At 33.2% G+C, this 21,104-nt stretch overlaps 1 protein-coding gene across 1 annotated transcript; it reads left to right on the top strand.

Moving 5' to 3' along the window:
* The first annotated feature begins 18,151 nt into the window (after positions 1 to 18,151).
* Positions 18,152 to 20,239, top strand: LOC129218832 (uncharacterized). Its single transcript, XM_054853154.1, has 3 exons — positions 18,152 to 19,284; positions 19,599 to 19,702; positions 20,211 to 20,239. The coding sequence occupies exons 1-3, from the start codon at positions 18,152 to 18,154 to the stop codon at positions 20,237 to 20,239; spliced, it is 1,266 nt and encodes a 421-aa protein (XP_054709129.1).
* Positions 20,240 to 21,104: the final 865 nt, after the last annotated feature.

Raw genomic sequence — 21,104 nt, forward strand, 5'->3', positions numbered from 1 at the left:
TTCTGATCGACGATTTAAATCTTTGAGAAAAAAATAAGATTGCAAAGCAATCTTCGGGGGCTGATGAGCGCAAGCGAGCAGGGAGCGGAGGCACCTAGCGTTAAAAGAAAACTATCTGGGTGTGAAAAGATTAAATAAAAAAATAAATAAATTTAAAAAAAACCGCCACAACATACTAGCTTCGAATGGTTATATTTTCGAAAGTAATAGGAGTGACGCCGATTTCTTTAGTAAAAATGTTACACAAACATGTTGGTTATCAAACCTAATTAGTTTCAGATCTCTGCTATGAGGATGCTAGTTGTATTTAGATTTTAAACATTTGTGTTTTTGTGAAATTTATCAAATAAAAGTTCTAATATTTTCTGGCGCTCTCATCATGACACCATTTTTATTACATACTTTTGATGTGTGCAAGTGTAGCTAGAAAATGATGTAAAAACTTTGGTGTCACCATGGAGGCGCTTTGAGAAAATTGGCCTTGAATATAGAAAAAAATTTCATTTTTGGTCATTTTTAAACGGAGTTTGTGGGCGTCGCCCTCGTAGTGACACCGATTTGACAGCTGTAATAATATCTAACAAGAACATACAATAATATGGAATTTAAAAATTCATGTCATTATATATAAGGGCGATTAAAGCAACCAGAACTTTAAAATCTGCAAATTTGAAAAACGCGCAAAAATGTGCCACGCCCCCTAAAATTAAAAATTTAATTTCTCAAAACGGGAAGTCAGTCAAAGCGCATATTGTGGATTTACTTTAAATTCATGATAAGGAACAACATATGTGAAAATAAAGAAAATTAAAAGTGTCAACAATCACAACCTGCCTGATTCTTACAGACAATGGCTCTTAATGCATGTGATCAAGAATGAAAATCGAATAGGAGTACCATCGAATATGATGTAGGTCGCAATTTGGAGCAAAATTCACAATATAGGACTATGCAAGTTTATATTTCCTCAGAAAAGGAAGAGTAGAGAGTGAAAATGGATATGGTGCTGCGTATGTAATTGCGCAGGGTCATTTTGAAACGATCAGGTAGGTTAGTAATGTTTTTTTTTTTTTTTTTTTTTCAAGAATAGCCTCAAATAAGCTGATATAGATTACTTATATAATCTAAAAAAGAATATCATTTGTTTGAAGTGCAGTTAAGTGCTTTACGAATTGTAAATAAGTTCTTTCGTGGTACCCATAATTGGAGGTGTTCTGTGAAAACAAATCCTTTCCAGATTTTTAAAATAAAATTTAAATGGTTTTTGGTTTGAGCTTTTAAACCGAAATGATCGAAATCTATTAATACTGAATGTCAATTTACGCTTCATTATAAAATTTCTTTCATAATTATGTTAGTTGTAAGTGATAAAAACAAAAGGTGCCAATATTTGTTACGTTTACCCTTCTGTCTATATGACAACTAGTTGAATGACTTAAATGGTTCTTGGAGAGTGCGCCTAAAAATTTTGCAATTATATCTAGGTTTAATGTAGGGATTCACCTATTAATCGGCAATATCGATTAATCGGTCATAATAGGCCACTTTCCCCATTAATCGGCGGAAAGAAATATTTTTCAAAATAAATTTTGTCAAGCATACCTTTAACAAGAATACTTTTATAAACAATAATTACACGTAATTTGCTGCAAACATTATTTTAGAGTTGCAGTATGAAAGTGTACAGAGTAAAAACGAATAGTTTAGAAAGAGCGTAAAACTGAATGAAATATTCAAGAATTATTCTCACAGCTGAAACATGACGCTACACAGAATAATTAAATTACAGGACATTTAAATTGGAATGCGAAAATTATTTACCCCCTGTAGCCCCTCCGCCCTCCCTTACACTTTCCATATCGTCTGCCTTGCAGCTACTTTTTATTTTTATGCTATAATAGTTATTTCTATTTATCTTTTAAAGGAAAGAAATGTAACAGAAATAAACAAATGTGTATATGATCCCACTGAACTCCCTTGTTTTATTTCTCAAAGAAAATCAGGATCATTTCCTAAAGTTTACGATGATACCCTAGCACTGGGTTGCCAACTGCTCCACATCTTGCGGAGTTTCTCAGCAAAAATAGAGAAACAACGCAGTTCCCCAAAAAAATTATTTTGCTCCGCATTTCCCGGCCGATCGTTTTTAAGCATGACATAGTGTTTAAAGATGATTTATATTTTTATACTAGTGCTTAAAATGATTATCAAAGCTCAAAAACAATTTTAGATAAGTGGTTTTAGTTTTTTTATTGAATTTTATACAAAATATCGAGCTACTCCGCAAAATTTCAAAATGTTCCTCAAAATCACCACATATTCTCCTCAAAATGTTTCTCCAAGGTTGGCAACCCTGTCCTAACTAGGGCTCGACCGATGGCATTTTTTGGCCGATGGGCCGATGCCGATTGTCGGCCGATTGTTCAAAGATGGCCGATGACCGATTGCCGATTGTTTTCCTCCAAATGGCCGATGGCAAAAAAAAAAAAAAATCTAACAGAAATAAATTGATAAGATTGTCAAGGATTTAAAGGATCATTAATTCTTTTCACTTTGCCTCCTTGCTCCGAATAAGAAATTGTAATCACAAAAAAAAAAAAAAAAAAAAATCAGATTTCGACCTGAATTTCTATTTTACGATTACCCAATTTAAACTTCACAAGTTTTTTCGGCACATGTGTACATGCATATGTACCTAAGAAAATATAGATGACCAAAATATACATTTTGAACACCTCCTTAGTTAATTATCGCAAATTCTTTTGTGATGTATTAATGCGCGAAAACTTGCGTCACTCAAAAACGTTATGAAATAGTAAGTTGAAAACTCATACGCACGTAGTATGATCTAAGAGTTCAAGGACAAGTTGTATAAAACCTTGCCCTGAATAGTTCACATTACCGAAGTACACATATCTACAAAATAGTCACCTTGAACGACTATGCACTTATGCCAACGTTCGTATAGCTTTTAGAAGGACTCCTGGAACACATTTGTCGCAACCTTCTGTAAGGCCTCTTGCGCTGCTGCTTTAACTTCATCGTGGGGAAGAAGTCGACTTTCATGTTGAGGATGCACTGTTCGATTGGTCAATACTCTGATATGACAAAAAAATAACGTAACGTTTCGTCGGACTTAGCTCCGTGTGACTTTTACCTGTTCTCAGCAAAAAAACATTTGCATGGGCACCGCTTTCTTCCGTCAGGAGAAGATAAAACTGCATCACAAAAGGTAGCGAAAAAGTGGCTTCCAGGAGTGTTTCTAAAAGTTATATGAACGCTGGCAGAAATACATAGTCCCTCAAGGTGACCTTTTGAAGGTGGATGTGCTTCGGTAATGTGAACTATTATGGGTAAGATTTGATAGTACAGCTTGTCCCTCGAACTTTTGGATCGTACTACGTACAATCTGTACAGGGTGTAGTTATGCTTCTCCTTTTCCGACCGCTGTATGATGGAAGACAGAAAACAACAGTCAAAAAAAAAAAAAAAAAAAAAAAAAGAGAGAGGAAAAAAAAAGAAAGAAAAACAACGAGACTGTTTAATAACCAATTGATTTGTTTTATTTTTTAATTGAACATATAACTAAGATTTAAGCAATATTGTAATAATGCATGGATTTAGGTACACTAAAGATAGTTAAAAAACATTAAATTATGTTGTTTAATCATTCAAAAAAAATAAGAATAAAACTATGAAACCGTCAACAAATTATGCAATTAAAGTAGAAAGAGTGCACGTAGATATTTTTTAGTCATCAAATTAAACAAAAAAGGTAACAGATAAATTAGAATATTAAATCCTAACAGGAATATTTTTATACTTATTTAAAGTTTATGAACAGAAAAGTTTGCATTTTTCATAAAAGCTATAACAGTGACATAAATTTTACGGAAAAAAGAAATAGCCATGAAAAGAGCAAGGTTCTTAAAACGCAGCCAAAATAAACAAACTCAATATTTACACCAAGTTAATCACTGAATACATATACTACTTGATCTGATGTTTGCACACGTAATATCGAACAATTTGATTGTTTAATCTTTTTTGAAGCACTAGAAACAAGTTCAAATTAAATTTTTCAATTTAACAATAATTTTCTGAAATTAAAAAAAAATGCATAATAGAAAATCCTTGAAACTTTTCTACAACATATTATTAAAAATATGATGAAAACAAAAATAACTTATTCATTGATTTTACATAAATACATAAAAATAGTTACTTACAACAGAAAAAAATCGATCGCTATTAATGATGCAAAAAAGATGGCTCATTACGAAATATAGGTGAAACAAGTATAAGAAATATGCAAAATGACATTTCTTGATCAAAATAAATTATCGTTAAGTATTTAAGAAATGCTTCAAACGACGAGGGTGGATTAGGGGGGGCAACCTCTGATTTTGGAGTAATTCACAACATTAAACTTTGGCCCAAACTTTTGCCCCCTTTTTATAGTACAGAACCGCTACCATCAACGCCTCGGAAGAGTTTCTGAATCTACTTCAGCACTTCCGAAGAAAAAATTCAAAAGTCCCTTTGATTTCCGAATTATGTCACCATTCAAAACGTCTTTAATCAATTTCTTACATTAATGCTCGAAATTCTTCCTAAACAATTGATAAAGCTTGAAAAAAAAATCTCTAATTTTATCAATGGTGTTAGTTTTAAACAACTCAGAAGTACAACTAGAGTTTAGTTTCAGAAATTGAGGGAGTGGGAGGAGGGGCACATAAGTGTTCTCGGAAATGCAAAAAATAGTCGTAAAAAATAGAGTTCAAAATAATCATAAACATTGAGCAGAAAAACCCTTTTAATATTTGCACCCGAGTTTGTTTTGATGTGCAGTGGCGGATTTAAAATATAGCAAATGTTGTAATTGCGCGAGAGGCCCCATAACCATAGGGGAACTTTAGGAATTACAAAAATGCCTATGATAAATATTTTACATTTTCTGTGATAGAGAAATAGGGCCCCAGAATGTATTTCGACGGGCCTCAAACTTGTAACTCCGCCGAAGCGATACAGAAAAAACTGCAATACTGTGATTCATATTACAAATATCGAAAAATTAAAAATTACCGTCGGTTCAACGGGAATCTAACAAAATGAAACAAAACCGGTTTCGCCATCTCATATTTGTTTCCATGGTCTCCAATGCGGCAAAATATCACCAAATGATCGTCAGTCTGAGACGCTAAATTAGTTTTGTATTGAAATAAGTAATTAATAGCCACAAAAAATAAGTAAATAGGCTTTTTAGAACACCCGATCGAAAACAAAAAGGTGAAGTGCACAACTGGAACGCACGCACACCCCACATGCGAAAATTTAGCATTCTACAGCTTACTATTTTTGAGTTATGACTTATGACAGGTACATACGTACATCCAGCTGCAAGAAACAACGCAACAATTAACTTGTTCGGTACCTGAATGCAGTATTAAAAACTCTTTCAGGGGTGACTAAAATAGAATTTCATACTGAAATTGAAGTAAACGATTTTATATGAAAACGGTAACTCAATTTACTTTGTATTGAAAAGTAAAACAACAAAGGTCCTTTTTTTTTCAAAAACATCGGCCAATCCCATCGGCTTTTCGATGTTTTTTAAGGCCGATGGGCCGATGTTTCCTGCAAGTTAGCATCGGCCGCCGATGCCGATGCCGATGGCTAAATTGTTGAACCATCGGCGCCGATGCATCGGCCAGCCGATGCATCGGTCGAGTCCTAGTCCTAACCCCAGCTTCTGGTGACACAACTTGATTTTTGTTCCCTGTAACTATACATATGATTACATCAAACAACTTACTATTTAAATTTTTAATTTTTGATTAAAATTTTTTTTAAATATTATTTTTAATACTATTTGATGTAAAAAAATATACACAGAAGTTACTTCTTTTTATTTATTTTTACAAACTGATGGTTGAAGCAACACTATTTTTTAAATTTATTATTCTTATTTTGAGTAAATATGCATGTATATACAATTTTGCATCATGTTTCAAGAGTCAATACTTTTCTCCTTTAGAGTAGTGCTTTTAGATAACCTTATATTTTTACAATGAATAAAAAACTTGGAATAAATTTAAACTAAAAAAGGCTCCTAAGTTTGCCTGCTGCTCCTAAGGATGCCCCTGAAATTTTAAAAATTTCACGTCTGGTTAAGATTATGTGATTTTATTAACATTTGGGTTATTCTTTAAAAAGTGTAACTTTTCTGTCACACGCCTTTTACATTAAAATCTTTAAGGAACAATTCATTTAACAATGATTTTTTAAGTTCATCAAAAATATATCTATTTAAACATGCCAACCTGCCAACAATTTTAATAATAATAATAATTTTTATTTTAGTATATGTTTGGTTCATAACATGTGAATTCTCACCTCCGTGGCATGTCAAACACCTTGTGTGACTGTTTATGTTGCTTAATAACTTGTTTAATTAAAAGTATATACTTATTTATTTATTACTTCTTTCACAAGTGTCTCAAATACTATTTGTTTAAGTATATTTAATATTTTAATATTGTGTTTTAGTTCGTTTTAGAGAGACAAGGAGTCATGTCACACAATAAATTCTCACCACCGTTACCGAAACACAAAATTCATTTCCTCATTAACACGTAATAGTAATGACATCAAATTTTATTTTCCATGATACAAGAGAGCCAGCCCCCTTGTTAATTTTCAGCCATAGTTGAAGTTGTGAGATTTTTGTCAAAAACAAGAAGATTGATTTTGCTTTAAAAACTTAGTGTGGTTATTCTAACTTCTCACTTCCGTGAACTTGAATTTCAGGCGTGTAAATTATTGTAAAAAAGAAGTGAACATGTTTTCATATGCTTAACATGCGCAGACTGTAGCAACGGAGAAAAAAAATTCTATGAAAAATGTGTCGGCATATATTAATGGAAAGATCCTCACCTCCGTGAATCTCACCTCCGTGACAGACACTCCGTCACTATTTTTGAGGTGAAAATAACTGATATCATGGAAATACATCAATAATAGGCATTCTTACCAAAGTTATAAATTGCCAGTATATCCTCAAAATTACTAAATACTATTTTTTCCCATACATTTGAAACTACTAATTAAGCCGTACTTTAAATAAGAGAGCTTAATATTATATTCCCACTAATCATTCAAATAGCTGATTGCTTGCACAATTAACAAAATTACTACTTTGATATTAAATTGGCTTCAACTTTTAAATATTAATTTTTTTTTATATTTTTTTTAATTTCCGTGAACAAGACTTTTTTTAAATTTTTTTTTTCATTTATGAGTAAAATAATTGAAACTTAGCTGGGCCATTGTTTATGGTTAATTCTAGTAGATAACACTTTCATGTAAGAATGAAAAAGAAAGAAAACAAAAGGCTTCGAAATTGAAAAATATTTGCGTTCAAGTGTTAAGTTTTCTGGAGAATGACCTATTTATATGAAAATTGGCTGAAAGAAATTTCATTTTAAAATTTTGAAATTATTTTTGAAAAATTAGGGAAGAGGAGAAAAATCGTCTCTCAGAAATAAACTGTCACACATTGCTAAAGTCAAAAAGGAAAGAAAAGAAAAGAAAAAAAAAGTGACGGAGGATTTGGTAGCATTAAAAATAATAGTCATGACCCAGATTATCAACAGCCGATTAATCGGTAATCGGCCAATTTGCTTATTGGTGCATCCCTAGTTTAATGTTTCATGTGAAAGTCCGGAGTCACTTACAACTTTTTTGTTGTGTATAATGAGCATTTTTTCTGCCACCAAAAAACACAGTTACAGCCTTGAAGTAGCTAACTGCAGCATTTTCTTTCACATTTGAGCTTTATTTACATTATTCCATTCTATTCACAACGGGTGAAAGGAATTACAATTCGCACTGAGATTTAAAGTTTCCGAAAATTGTTTTATCGCACAGCTCGCATTGTTTGTTAATTATTGGCTCCTGGGGGGGGGGTATGACAGAATAGTCGAATTGTTGCCCACATATAATCGCGATAAAGAAGTACCCGGATCATTAGACACTTGTCAATAATAGAGCTATTTCAAAAATCTGAATTGTTTTCGAAAATGAAAATCGCTAATAAATGCATAAAGTTCAATATTTATCCAATTTCTATTTCCTCGAAAGTGCTTTCCAATGTAAAATTTTGGCTGCAAATTAGTGCTTTTAGAGCCCTATTTCAATTAAGCACATATTTTAAGTTTCCCCCACAAAAGAACCTCTCAAAAGAGTTTTTTAGGGTGGGGGAAGCGTACCTGCATTTGTGTTTACACACACTGGTGCCTCATTGTTGACAAGATATTTCAAGAAAGCCAAGGAAAATATTTCTTCATGACAAAGTTATCTGGATCGGGATTCCTTTCTACTGTGCACAATAGTGTTCCACTCGGACAAGCATGAATTTACCAACATAGATCCATTCTTTTCCTCCACTTTTTAGTCTACGTCTGTGATACGACCAAATGTCCTTCTGATGACTTCGTTGGTTTCCAACTACGCGCAGACCGGACGATGATGAATGGCATTTGAGTGACTACTGACCCGAAGAAACCGAAACCCTTCATTTTTTGGAAACAGTTTGTATTGGAGAAAAAGGAAGTCATTGTGTTTGATTCTGGGTATTTTCTTATAGTACCTTGTAAGATGATTGAAGCTTTAAGACAAAAAAGACATTTTTCTATCCAATAATGCTGCGGGTGGAGCTTTGTGGAAATATTTTCTTGGATTAGTATTAAAAATGTATAACGCTTCAAGAAAATGATTTTTGTATAGTAACCCCTCGTTATATCGCCCCTCCTTATATCGCGCATTTGTATATATCGCACCTTTCTATTTTCTTCGGAAAAATTAAAAGGAAAAAAAAACCTTGTTGCTTTAAATTCAAGTTCACTGAAACAAACACATTGAATTTCTCCGGAAAAGCTTTTTTTTTTTTTTCGTTGTCTTAATCATGGAAAAACTGGTATGATTTTCCTTCATCAGAATTTGCAGCAGATTTCGATTCTTAATCCACCAAATAAATAAATAAATGAGAATATAAACATTTAAAGTTAATTTTTATATGAAAAGTACAGTTGGTAGGGTAAATTTCATGAATGCATTTCTGAAGAAAGTTGGCCTAATAATATGATAAATTAAATTTCTGTCAGGTGCACAAATAATTATCTTTACATTAAATGAATCGTTCTTTTTTATGATCCCGGTTACACCACGTTTTCAGACAAATCGCACTTTTTCGTTGACACCCGAAAAACACAATATGGGGGTTAGCAACTGTATTAAGCCGTTGAGAAAGGCTTTTGTCGACGAATTTAATTATGAAATATATCGACGGGTTGAAAGCTAAGGCCTACTATACTTTAAGAGTTCTTTGAACACTTATAAAAATTTCCCTCTGTAGTAATCATTTTAATTTATTTTATCTCAAGACATATTGAAATAAACTATGTAATAATAGACTTAGTAGGGACTTTTTCCTTTTCATGCGTCTTTGTATTAAATGAAACTGACATGGTTTTCATCAGTGTTTCTAACTCTTAAAACACTTCCTTCAACGTTTTTCATTGATTATGTTTTTCCTATCGCTATACTAGTGATTGCAATAACGGACCAAAAATGTAATACCGGTACTCGATACTTTTTACAGCGTGATACCGGAGTATCGGTATTAGAAATATCCCAAAAAGTATTTTGAAAATACTTGTTTCGTTGCCGTAGCTCATAATATTAAGTAAAAGGTTCATTACTTATAAAATCTATAGTGAACAATTATAAAATGAAGGAGCAAGTGTTATAAAAAAGATCGATTAGTGTATGAAACATAATGCATCTATTAACTAGTCACTAAATCTGGAACTCGTTTAGTTCAGATATTTCCTATAATTGAAAATACTCTTTCTGAATTCACGCTGGTCGGTGGTACTATTCATACATCCTGATACACGTCTTCTTATTGCTTTGAAGTGCTCTATATTAAAATAAATCTCTTGCGTGCTGGTTATGGAAAAATCTTTGTGCATGTGCAGTATTTTTTAAAATTTTATTTGTAGCTAATTGTAATTTCTCTCCGAGAAAAGATTTTTTTTCAATAATAACATCATCTTCATCTATTTCCTCTTAATTTGAATCGGGCTGTACTTGCTTTTTGTTAACCCTTTTGTTTGTACTTTTCGATGAACTTTACTAATTTGATCTTTTGCTAGTTTCTTTTATTCGCTTTCCTATTCTTTCCAAAATTCTAAAAAATATATGTAAATATCTGACAATATTTATTAGTTCACTATGCTTTTCCTCCATAAGATTTTCAAAGCACTATGTAATTGCTAACTATTTGCATTTTTTAACACTTAACAATATCCTACACAAATAATAATGTTACGAAGAGAATATGGGAAATACTCACATGTAGAAGTAACTCGCAAAAATAAAGAATTTTTAATAGTATAAAAGAATTAGATATTGTCACAAATTTACTTGAATGTTCATATAATGTTTTGCAATAATTAAGTTTAGCTTATTAGTTAGTTTAAAATATGTTTTCATTTGAAGAAGACTGATAAAATTACAAAAGCTGCTAAAACAAAGAAGTTGCCCTCACAGAAATATTAAATGGCTCATTGCTCTAAAAGTTTAGCCAAAAGATAGGACTCTTTCTGCCATTACTAGAGAACTTTTCCAAGATTTTTTACTTGAAGTTATCTTAGTAAAGCATACCATGTTCACATGTGTCCTCTCGTTCCCATATAGATCTGATCAATGAAACGGGACAGAGTCATATAATGAATGCAAAAAAAAAAAAAAAATATGTTCTAACTAGAGCCATGTTAGAAGATATCATTACGGAAGCATTCAATTAAGCTTCAGTTATTAAAAAATATTTAAATGCATAATTACGATCACATTTTCCCTTTAAACTAGGTTCAGCTTGTAATGTATCAATTGTTCACTATTAAAGCACAGAAAATGTTCCTACTGTTAAGTTTTGTTTAAGTAAAACATATTTATTTTTTAGGAATAATGTCCTCACATTTAAGTGATATCTCAATCGTTAGGTAAAGTTTAATATTTACTGAGGCTATATGTGGCCGCGACATCCAATTATGCCAGGATCAATTTCTTTGACCAATTGACCGCTGGTAGTCGCTTTGAGTAGTGATCCCTGATTTTTATTCAGTGTGATACATCAACCCGTCCAGAAGTACCTAGTTACTGTATTATGAACTATTACAGAGTTGCCCCCCCCCCCCCCCAGCGTGATGGTGGATCCCAAAACGAGAGCCTACCCCATCACTCAAAATGAGATCTAAAGCTCTCTCCAATTATCCCCCTACCCCTAAAAATTCGAATGGCACAGTCTATGCCATGACCCACCTCCCCCCATGAGCACTCCTGACTATTCGAAACACCTTATGATTTCAAAAACGTCTACAATGACACATTGTTAAAATTATCGAGTTAAATTTTAAGACCTTAAACACACATAAAAGAAAATAAAAGTATTTCAATAAAAAATTCAAAGGAAATGCCCAAAAATGTTGCTATGCTAAGATAGAGGAAATTCGAGTGGTCTGTCTAGTAAGGAATAAAAAAAGACGAAAGATAATGGTCGGTTTTGTGCCTCAAATCATCATTTTTCAGCCACGTTCCTTCCAGAAAATAAAAGGGAAAAAAGAACGAAAAGCATTTTATTCCCTTAAATCATTTTTGTGGCTTTAAAATCATCATGTCCTTGATGTATCTCAAAGCCAGACACCGCAGATATTTTAAAACAAATGGCTTGCTTGGAAAAATAAACTACTGTTAGGAAGTCAAATAAGTGGAAAATCCCGAACGAAAAAAATTTTTTCAGAAAAACTACAAATTTACTTTGGGGGAGGAACAAGATGACTGATGTCTATTTGATGACTCAATGCCAGCCAGCAAAGGACCATTAGTAACGGTCTCCGCACCTGCAAAATGACCACCTATCCGTGACTACTAGTTAGCAAGACAAACCCAGGCAATCTTCAGGACGAATGGGGGGGGGGGGGTAACAGTAACATCTATTCTTTAAAGGGGCTAATTTATTTCAAGTATCTTCGGTAGGCGATAACGCTGGACACTATCCATGAAATATTTGACCAATATATTTCGGTGACATTGAAGAGATTTCGATACTTTTAAGTGACTTTCAAATACAGGATGTATGGATTTGTGAAGATATTGTGATATTGTTACTTGATCCACACGAGGAATTTTATTCGGTCAGATCGAAACTTTAGTGCACTTCTAGTGGAAAACTTTTAAAATCAATTTTATGGAATATAATTCTCAAAGAATAATCACAAGCGCAAAAACATTCCTTTTTGATTATTTCATAACTATTCTGTAATTTCTATGTCTGGAGCAGTTTTACACGAGAGGCATTGCGTTAGGGGCGGATCCACATAGTCAGAGGAAAATGACTTCTGTATTATATGGGAGGGGAAATTGACTAATGAAAACTGAAAAAGAGTTACAAAAATAAGGCATGGCGGGTTTTTTTTTCTTTGATTAAAAACAGATATGAAGTGATAAATAAAGTTAAAAGCGTTTCTTGAAAAATAATGAAAAAAAAAAATAAATAAATAAAAGAATTAATTTTATCAGTATTACGTATCCATAATCTAACTCAAAGCTTTTGAAACGTTTGGATTCGGGAGCTATTTTTAACATTTTAACAATCATTTAGTACCCCAGTGGTCCTTTTTTACTTCCTTTTACAAAAAAGGAAGTATTGTATTCGCGAAAAAATTTTCACTCAAAAATCGCCCTTAATTTCCATTTTGCTCACCCCCAAATGAATGTTGAGTTTTTTTTTCGATTCGACCACATGCGGAAAAGTGCCTAAGAATGTATAGACACGCGAAATATCCATTTTGACCAACACCGAGGTAATTACAACGACTTTTCTCGTGACGTCTGTATGTATGTGCGTATGTGTGTATGTGCGTATGTGCGTATGTATCTCGCATAACTCAAAAATGGTATGTCCTAGAAAGTTGAAATTTGGTACATAGACTCGTAGTGGGGTCTAGTTGTGCACCTCCTATTTTGGTTGCATTCGGGTGTTTCTAAAGGGGTCTTTTGCACCTTTTTGGGGGGAAATCATTGTTAATTTCGATGCAAACTCAAGTGGTGTTATAATTTGGCGGTCACTTGGCGATATATCGCCAGTCTTTTGGTTGCCAAGTTTTGTCGCCAACTTGGCGAAAAATTTGGCGATTTTTTTTTTTTTTTTTAAATCTGCTTTCAATGTGGCCATTGCTAGTGATATTTAAAGAGTTAGAGAGAGAATCCCATTAAAATTGCAATAATAGGGAAATAGCATTAAATTGGTGTAAAAGGAAGTCATGTGATGCACACATCAGCTCGTTTTTTCTCGTAAATGAAAAGTTGAAATATCAAGATGGCATCTATTTTTACTTCGTATTGGACAAAATGAAATAAGTAGAGAGCGAGTGATTATAACAAAAATTGGAATTGTAAATTAATGAAATGCAATAATATGTAGTTGGTTGAGCTATCTAACATTCGCGCATAAACAAGTTAGTTCTAGTTGAAGTCTAAAAATTCGATTGCTGGCCATCTTCGGTAGCATCAAGGGAAAGAAGGGGGTTCAAAACTCTTCTCAGCTTGATTTCTTATTTTGTCTATTTGAAGGAAAGGGTTTTAACTAATCAGCTATTACTTTATTAGTGTTAAATCCCTTGCATACATTAAAGTAGAGGGCGCGTTGGCAGTGTGCGTCAAGTAGGAGCGCACACGTGCCCCTATGTCATAAAAACTGATTTTGATTATTTTTGCCAGTTAGTTGTTAGTCTTTGTTGGTTGTTGTCAGTTGTATTTTCTGTTAATGGTTAGGGCGGTGTTTTCAGTTTCTTTAGTTCATTGTATGATTTTATATTTACACGTTTTCAATAAATGTATTGTATTGTTCGAAACAAGTTTATTGCCTATTGAAATACAGTCCACATAACCTACACAAGAGCATCGTACAGTTTGGTCCGTGCGACCAGGATTGGCTTGCGTTAAAACTGAATTGCGTTTCAGTTGTGAACTGCTTTTGAAAATTGAAAGAAATTGGAAATTTGCAATGACGGAACCTGCAACGAAAGTTTCTGATTTAACAATACTGAATAGAAAACGAGGAGCCATCAAAGGCCAAATTACTAGGATTGAAAATTGTGTCAATGCTGAAACTCCGCCCGATTCGAAAGTGTTAGAATTGAAATTGTCTTCATTGAACAACTTGAAGGAAAAGATAAATTCCTTACGAAATGAAAGTTTTTGTAGTCTTCCAAATGAAAAAGACGTGGAAGATTTTGAAGGAACCTTAACAGAGCTCGAGGATTATCTAGAAGAAATTGAAGTAAGGATCTTCAATTTGTTAAAGATTCAAAATACTTCAAGTAATAAAGCTGAAAAAGTTAATAGCGAATCAATCGCGAATGCTAAAATCAAGTTACCAAGCATTTCATTACCGCATTTTTCGGGGAAATATACCAAATGGTTAACATTTAAATCGCAGTTTATTACTTTAATTGATAGTAATAAACTGTCGGATTCCCAAAAACTGTTTTATTTGCAGTCGGCGTTGACAGGAACGGCGAAACAACTGCAAAATATTGATGATTCATATTCTTCTCTGTTTGAAGCATTAAAAAATAGATATGAAAATAAAAGATTGATTGTTCAAAGTCATATATCTGAAATATTAAATGCAAGCAAATTAAAGTGTGAAAATCCTAAGGAATTGCGTTATTTAACGGATAATTTGCTTAATAATTTAAGAGCTTTAAAACGGTTAGATTTGAATATGAATGCTCTATCAGAAGCAATTTTAATGAATGTTATGCTGCAACGGCTTGATGAAGAATCAAGAAAGGTATTTGAAATATCTTTGGATTGTAATGATCTGCCAAATTGGGAAAAATTCATTGAGTTTTTATTAAAACGTATTCAAGCGCTAGAGAATGTTCAACGTAGTGTTCCCGTTGCAGAATTTAAACAAGAATGTGTACCTAAACAAAAAAGTTTCATGTTGCAAAATAACAATGTTGTTTGTCCTGTAAGTAATGAGAATCATTTAACTTATAAATGTAAGAAATTTCTAGATTTACCTGTCCAAGAAAGATTAAATTTAGTTCGTAAATTGCAATTATGCTTTAATTGTTTAAGTAAACGTAGAAGGTCAGAATGTTCTACACTGTTAAAAAAAACCTGAAAGTTCAGGTAGTTTTCTGACTGATTTTAACAGAATATTTCCGTAATGCTTCAAAACTTATTTTTTCCTTCCAAAAACAGAAATATCACGAAAGGAAATAACGAAAACAGAATTTTTCCATTTCTAGGGTTGCCGCTGTGCTGTACTTTGTTAGTATCCTGATTAGCCTTCAAGTTATGATAAACATCGCTTTTTGATAGTGCTTATTAAATCGCACTGTTACATTTTTTAATTAAAAGCTTATTTAGAATAACAACTCAGATGTCGAAGACAAAATAGATAGCTTGCTATTTCATGCCTGGAAAGTAATATACTCGTATGTCGAAATTGTTTTTACGCCTTTGGACTTTGTAAGTTTGGAAAAATGTTTGCGCCATTTTCAGACAGGCAGCTGTGTTTTGATCGCCCTGGTGATTTGATGTGAGTTTTACTGAGTCAGTATTAGAATATTATTGCGGTGTATTATTTTGCTCAATACTTCGAACAATTCTGTTCGTTAGTCATATTGTGTGTTCTAGCGGTGAGAATAGTTTTAGAATCTCGTGTTATCCATTTAAAATAAAGGCTATTGGATTACTTGTGTACAGACGCAATGGAGACACTTAAACTTAGCACCGCTGGTCACATGTAAGTATTGTAGAATATCTTTGAACATGTTAATATACAAATGTATTTTTCTTGTTAATATGCATTTGATAGAATTCCGATGATAGCTGATTTAGAATTTATAGAACTATTATAAAGTTACTGTTTTTGCTCTAACGCGGAAATCACCGGGGGGGGGGGGGGGTATACATCATCTGAGCAAAAAATTCTTCACGTGTATGTCAATGATTCTGTTTTTAAACACAGTAAATTGGCATGCGGTACCCTCCATCAGGTATATTATTCCAAGATAAAGTCAACCGGTTTTTAATGGTATTTTATTTGACTCATTCTGAAAAAAAAATATTCTATTTTTCATGTATGCTTTTCCGTGCCATGCCAGAATATGTACGAGGAGATGTGGAAGAAAATATCGAGCAGTATCAGCATCAAAAATTGGTGTTATATTCAAATCCACTAATTTCCTTGCTGGTACTTTTCGATTATTTTTATTCATCTGAAGGTGCAAATTTCAAGATAGATGCTTGAAAGGTAAGTTATCAAGCAAAAATTTCACTTAAAATATATTGAAGTAATAAATACAAATTAAAAAAATAATAGTTTTTGAATGGTTAACTATTTTTATAATATATATTATTTTAAACATAGGATAGAAAAACGAGAGTGAAATTTCAGTAAAATATGTAAAAATGAGAAACGAAAAAATAGCGCAACGAAAAATCAAGAACCGAAAGTTCTGTGAAGATACAGAAAATTTAAAAACGGAAAAATAGATCAACGGAAAGAAGAGAAATGGAATTTTCGTTAAATCACGGAAAATTTATAAATGGAAGAACAGAACTAAACGGAGAAATGAGAAATGGAACTTCTGTTAATTCACGGAAAATAATTTAACGGAAACGTAATATTTACGGCAACTTTGCTGCCGGTACTTTATCCGTTATTTTCAGGAAATTTTTTTAACAGTGTAGGTTAGGTTATAAATGCCGACTTTGTTCAAATTCTCACCATTCTATGCTTCAAATTTCGCAAAAGTAGATTTTGATAAAAGTAAGAATCCCAAAACGTTTGTGAATATTTCCCGACATAACGTAAATTCGCGTTCAGAGCAATTTAGTACAGTAAAGGCATTAGAATCCGAGGAACAGGTTTCGAATGAAGAAAATAAAATCGGTGCATGCGGGAATAGTAGTCGGGATTCGCAGAATTGTTTTACTCAATGGGGAAGTCAGTCAAATGTTCTGTTGTTGACTGCAGTTATTTATGCGAAAACTGCAGACTATTCCTTTTTGCCCTTTCTTACAATTTTAGACACAGGATCTGAAATTTGTGCCTGCACACAGGAAGTTGCAGACTTGTTAAAATTAAAGAGTCGGTCGGTTAACTTTTTAATTACGGGATTGAATGGAGCGGGTTTAAAAGTTAAAAAAGAAATAAATGTGGTTATTTCAAATAAAAGTAAGAGCTTTCAGAAAACTATTAAAATGCTGGTAATACTCAAAATTACAAATTTGACCCCATCTAAACATCTTGATATTTCCAACCTTAAACTTCCACAGCATTTAATGTACGCTAATCCTAACTTTTTCGAACCGCAGCGCGCTCAAGTTTTGTAGGGTGGCAATGTATTTTGAGTTATTGCGAACGGGACAAATTAAAGTGAAAGACAGTTCGGTAATTTTGCAGAATTCAGTATTCGGCTGGATTGCTACGGGAACACTTAACAATAGGGAAAACGGAAAATTTAAATGTTACGTAGTAGAGGATAAAACTGAAGCAGCTTTAAAACAATTTTGGACTCTTGAATCTTTCGGCATTAAAGATGATTTAAAACGCTCAGATGAAGACGCCGCTTTAGAAGTTTTTAACAAAACGGTACGCTATAACCACGAACGATATGAAGTTAGTTTTCCTTGGAAGAAAAATTGGAAGGAATTAAATGACAATTTTGAGGTAGCAGAAAGGCGGTTTCAAGGTTTAGTCAAAAAAATGAAACGCGATAAGACTTTGTATATTCAATACAGTGAAATTTTGAAAGAATATTTAGCGAAAGGAATAATTTAAGAAGTCAAGGATCCTGAAAAACGTATTGATAGACCTATTTTTTATCTTCCTCATCATGCAGTATTCAAGCAAAAAAGTGTTTATACTAAATGTAGGATAGTTTTTGATGCTAGTTCAAACGACGGTGGACAACTGTCACTAAATGACTGTCTCTGGTCTGGTATAAATTTGAACCCGCATATTTTTAATCTGTTGATTTACTTTAGAATTAACAAGATTGCTATGTTATCGGATATAGAGCGTGCGTTTTTGCAAATATCGCTAAATGAATTTGATAGAGATGTGGTTCGGTTCCTTTTTGTGAAACATGATCCTAATAAGAATGACAATGTAGAAGTAGTAGTTTATCGTTTTTTACGTCTGACATTCGGAATAAATGTGAGCCCTTTTTTGTTGTCTGCAACCATTAAAGAACACATCAAAAAGTACGAAGAAGCCTATCCCGTTACTACTGAAGTACTCAATATCTGTTTTTACGTTGATGACCTTGTTACTGGTGCAGACAGTATAAATGATGCTTTAAAAATTTCTATTGAAGCAAATAACATAATGAAAAAAGCTAGTATGAATCTACGCAAATTGATTTCGAATGATGAAGTGTTGATGAAAATGTGGGAAGAACGAGAATTTAATATATTACCGAGTGATTTCGTAAATAACTGTAACGAACCATGTAAGGTTCTCGGACTGCCGTGGGACATTAAGGAAGATACTTTCGCTATAGAAGTAAAGGATTTGCTTGAATTTATCAAGACCGGAAAGAATACAAAACGATTTGTGTTGCAAGTAGCTGGTAGAATATTCGATCCTCTAGGATTTGTGACACCATACACCATCAGAATTAAGTGCCTGTTTCAAGAATTATGGATTCGAAAAATTTCCTGGGACGCTGAGCTGCCAGATGACATTTTAAAAATCTGGAATCGCTGGTGCTTTGAACTTCCTACATTGTTAAAACTCCAAATTCCCAGAAACGTCCTTGATTGTGCAGAACTTTCAAGTTGTGACATAGAATTGCATACCTTTTCGGACGCCAGTCCTAAAGCTTACGGTGCCATAGTGTTTGTACTGATACGATCTGATGACAAAGTAATTATGAACTTTCTTACATCTAAAAGCCGCGTGGCTCCGTTAAAGAATACTCTTCCACTAATGGAGTTGCTAGGAGCTTTACCTGCTGCTAGATTAGCAAATGAAGTTGCAAATGTGTTGAAGCGGAAAATATCCCCTCCTATGTACTTTTGGACAGATTCTCAAATAGCACTATACTGGATAAGAGGTTCAGCTTTGAAGTGGAAAACCTTCGTCTGCAACCGTGTGAAGGGAATTCAGGAACTTACAGACCCCGATAAATGGTTCTTTTGCGTAAGTCGTGACAACCCATCTGATGCTTTGACGAGAGGTATCAGTATCGATCAGCTGTTAGAAAACATAGCTTGGTGGTATGGCCCTACATTTCTGAAATCCGTGAACATTTATTCTACTGATTATCTCCAGTGGTTCCCGAAGAGAGAGCAATCAATAAAGAACTAAAACCGAACTTAAAACCTGAACCAAATGAACATTTAATGAACTTGATTGCGAGAAATGAAAATTCTGTTTTTGATTGCATACTTAATAAGTCAAATAATTATATGAAACTTATTCGTATTGTAAATTTTCTTTATAGGTTTATTTATAATTGTAAAAATCCAAAGTCCAAGAAAATAGGTCCTTTGTCTATTGATGAATCTGCTAATGCAGAAAATTGGTTAATACGTTCTCTCCAGGAAGGTGAGTTTTCTGAGGAGTTTAAAAAGTTAACAAATGGTAAACAAGTTCAGAGCAGAAGTAAACTTTCCTCTTTAAATGTGTTTTTGGATAAAAAACAAGTAATAAGCGTAGGGGGGAGACTGTCCTATGCAGATTTATCTTATGCAACCAAACATCCTATGGTTTTACCTGCAAAACATCCTTTAACAAGTATGATTTTAAGAAACGTTCACCTTAAACATTTGCACGTAGGTCCCCAAGCTCTTTTACATCAAGTTAGACAAAAATTTTGGCCGCTAAATGGCAGGAATAGCTATAGGAAAATTGTTCGTAACTGTGTGATCTGTTTCAAAAACAGACCTGTTACTGTTAGTCAAATCATGGCTGAATTGCCTAAAGACCGGGTAAATCCTAGTTATCCCTTTTTTGTCACTGGGATAGATTTTTGTGGTCCTTTCTTTATAAAATTTAAAAATCAAAGGAAGGGTGTATTAAATAAAGTGTATGTTGTTGTTTATATTTGTTTCAGTACTAAAGCAATACACCTGGACTTTGTAACTGATATGACTACACAGGCTTTTATAGCAAGTTTGAAACGTTTTTTCGGCAGGCGAGGAAAATGTTCAAAAATCATTACTGATAATGCTAAAACGTTCGTTGGGGTTAATGTCGAAATCAAGAGATTGCAAAAAATGGTTAGAATTCCTGATGAAGTTTTGTCAAATTATTTTCCAACAGAAGGTATTCAGTCAAATTTCATTCCTCCTAGATCGCCCAATTTTGGTGGCATTTGGGAGGCCGGGGTGAAATCGTTCAAATTCCATTTAAAAGGAGTGATTAGCAATCAAAATTTAACTTTAGAAGAATTTATTACAATTTTGTCAGAAATCGAAGGTGTTCTAAATTCCCGGCCTCTCATACCAATGTCATCAGAAATGGACAATTTTGAAATATTAACACCAGGTCACTTTCTTATTGGCAGACCTATCACTACCCTTAGTGAACCACAATTGATTGATGTTAAGGAAAATACCCTTTCTAAGTGGCAAAGGATTACCAAATTTAGTCAACGAATTTGGAAGTTGTGGAAAAGGTATTACTTAACCCATTTACAACAGAGAAATAAATGGAGATTTAGCAAAAATGATGTTAAAACAGGGACTCTTGTTCTCATTCGAGAAGAAAATTTGCCATCGACAAAATGGTGTGTTGGCAGAATTATTGAAACGAACATTGGTCGTGATAATAGAGTTCGAGTAGTAAAATTATGTTTGCCAAGTGGAAGCACACTAATAAGAAATGTTAGATGTTTGCATTCTTCCAGTTGAAGAAACTGTTTAATTTTTATATATAGATTTGGAACTAGGATGTTTACTAGTTTGTGCTTGAGTAAGTAATGTTTAATTTGTTCATGTTATCAACT

Source organism: Uloborus diversus, chromosome 3 (genome assembly GCF_026930045.1).
Source record: "Uloborus diversus isolate 005 chromosome 3, Udiv.v.3.1, whole genome shotgun sequence".
Classification (NCBI taxonomy): domain Eukaryota; kingdom Metazoa; phylum Arthropoda; class Arachnida; order Araneae; family Uloboridae; genus Uloborus; species Uloborus diversus.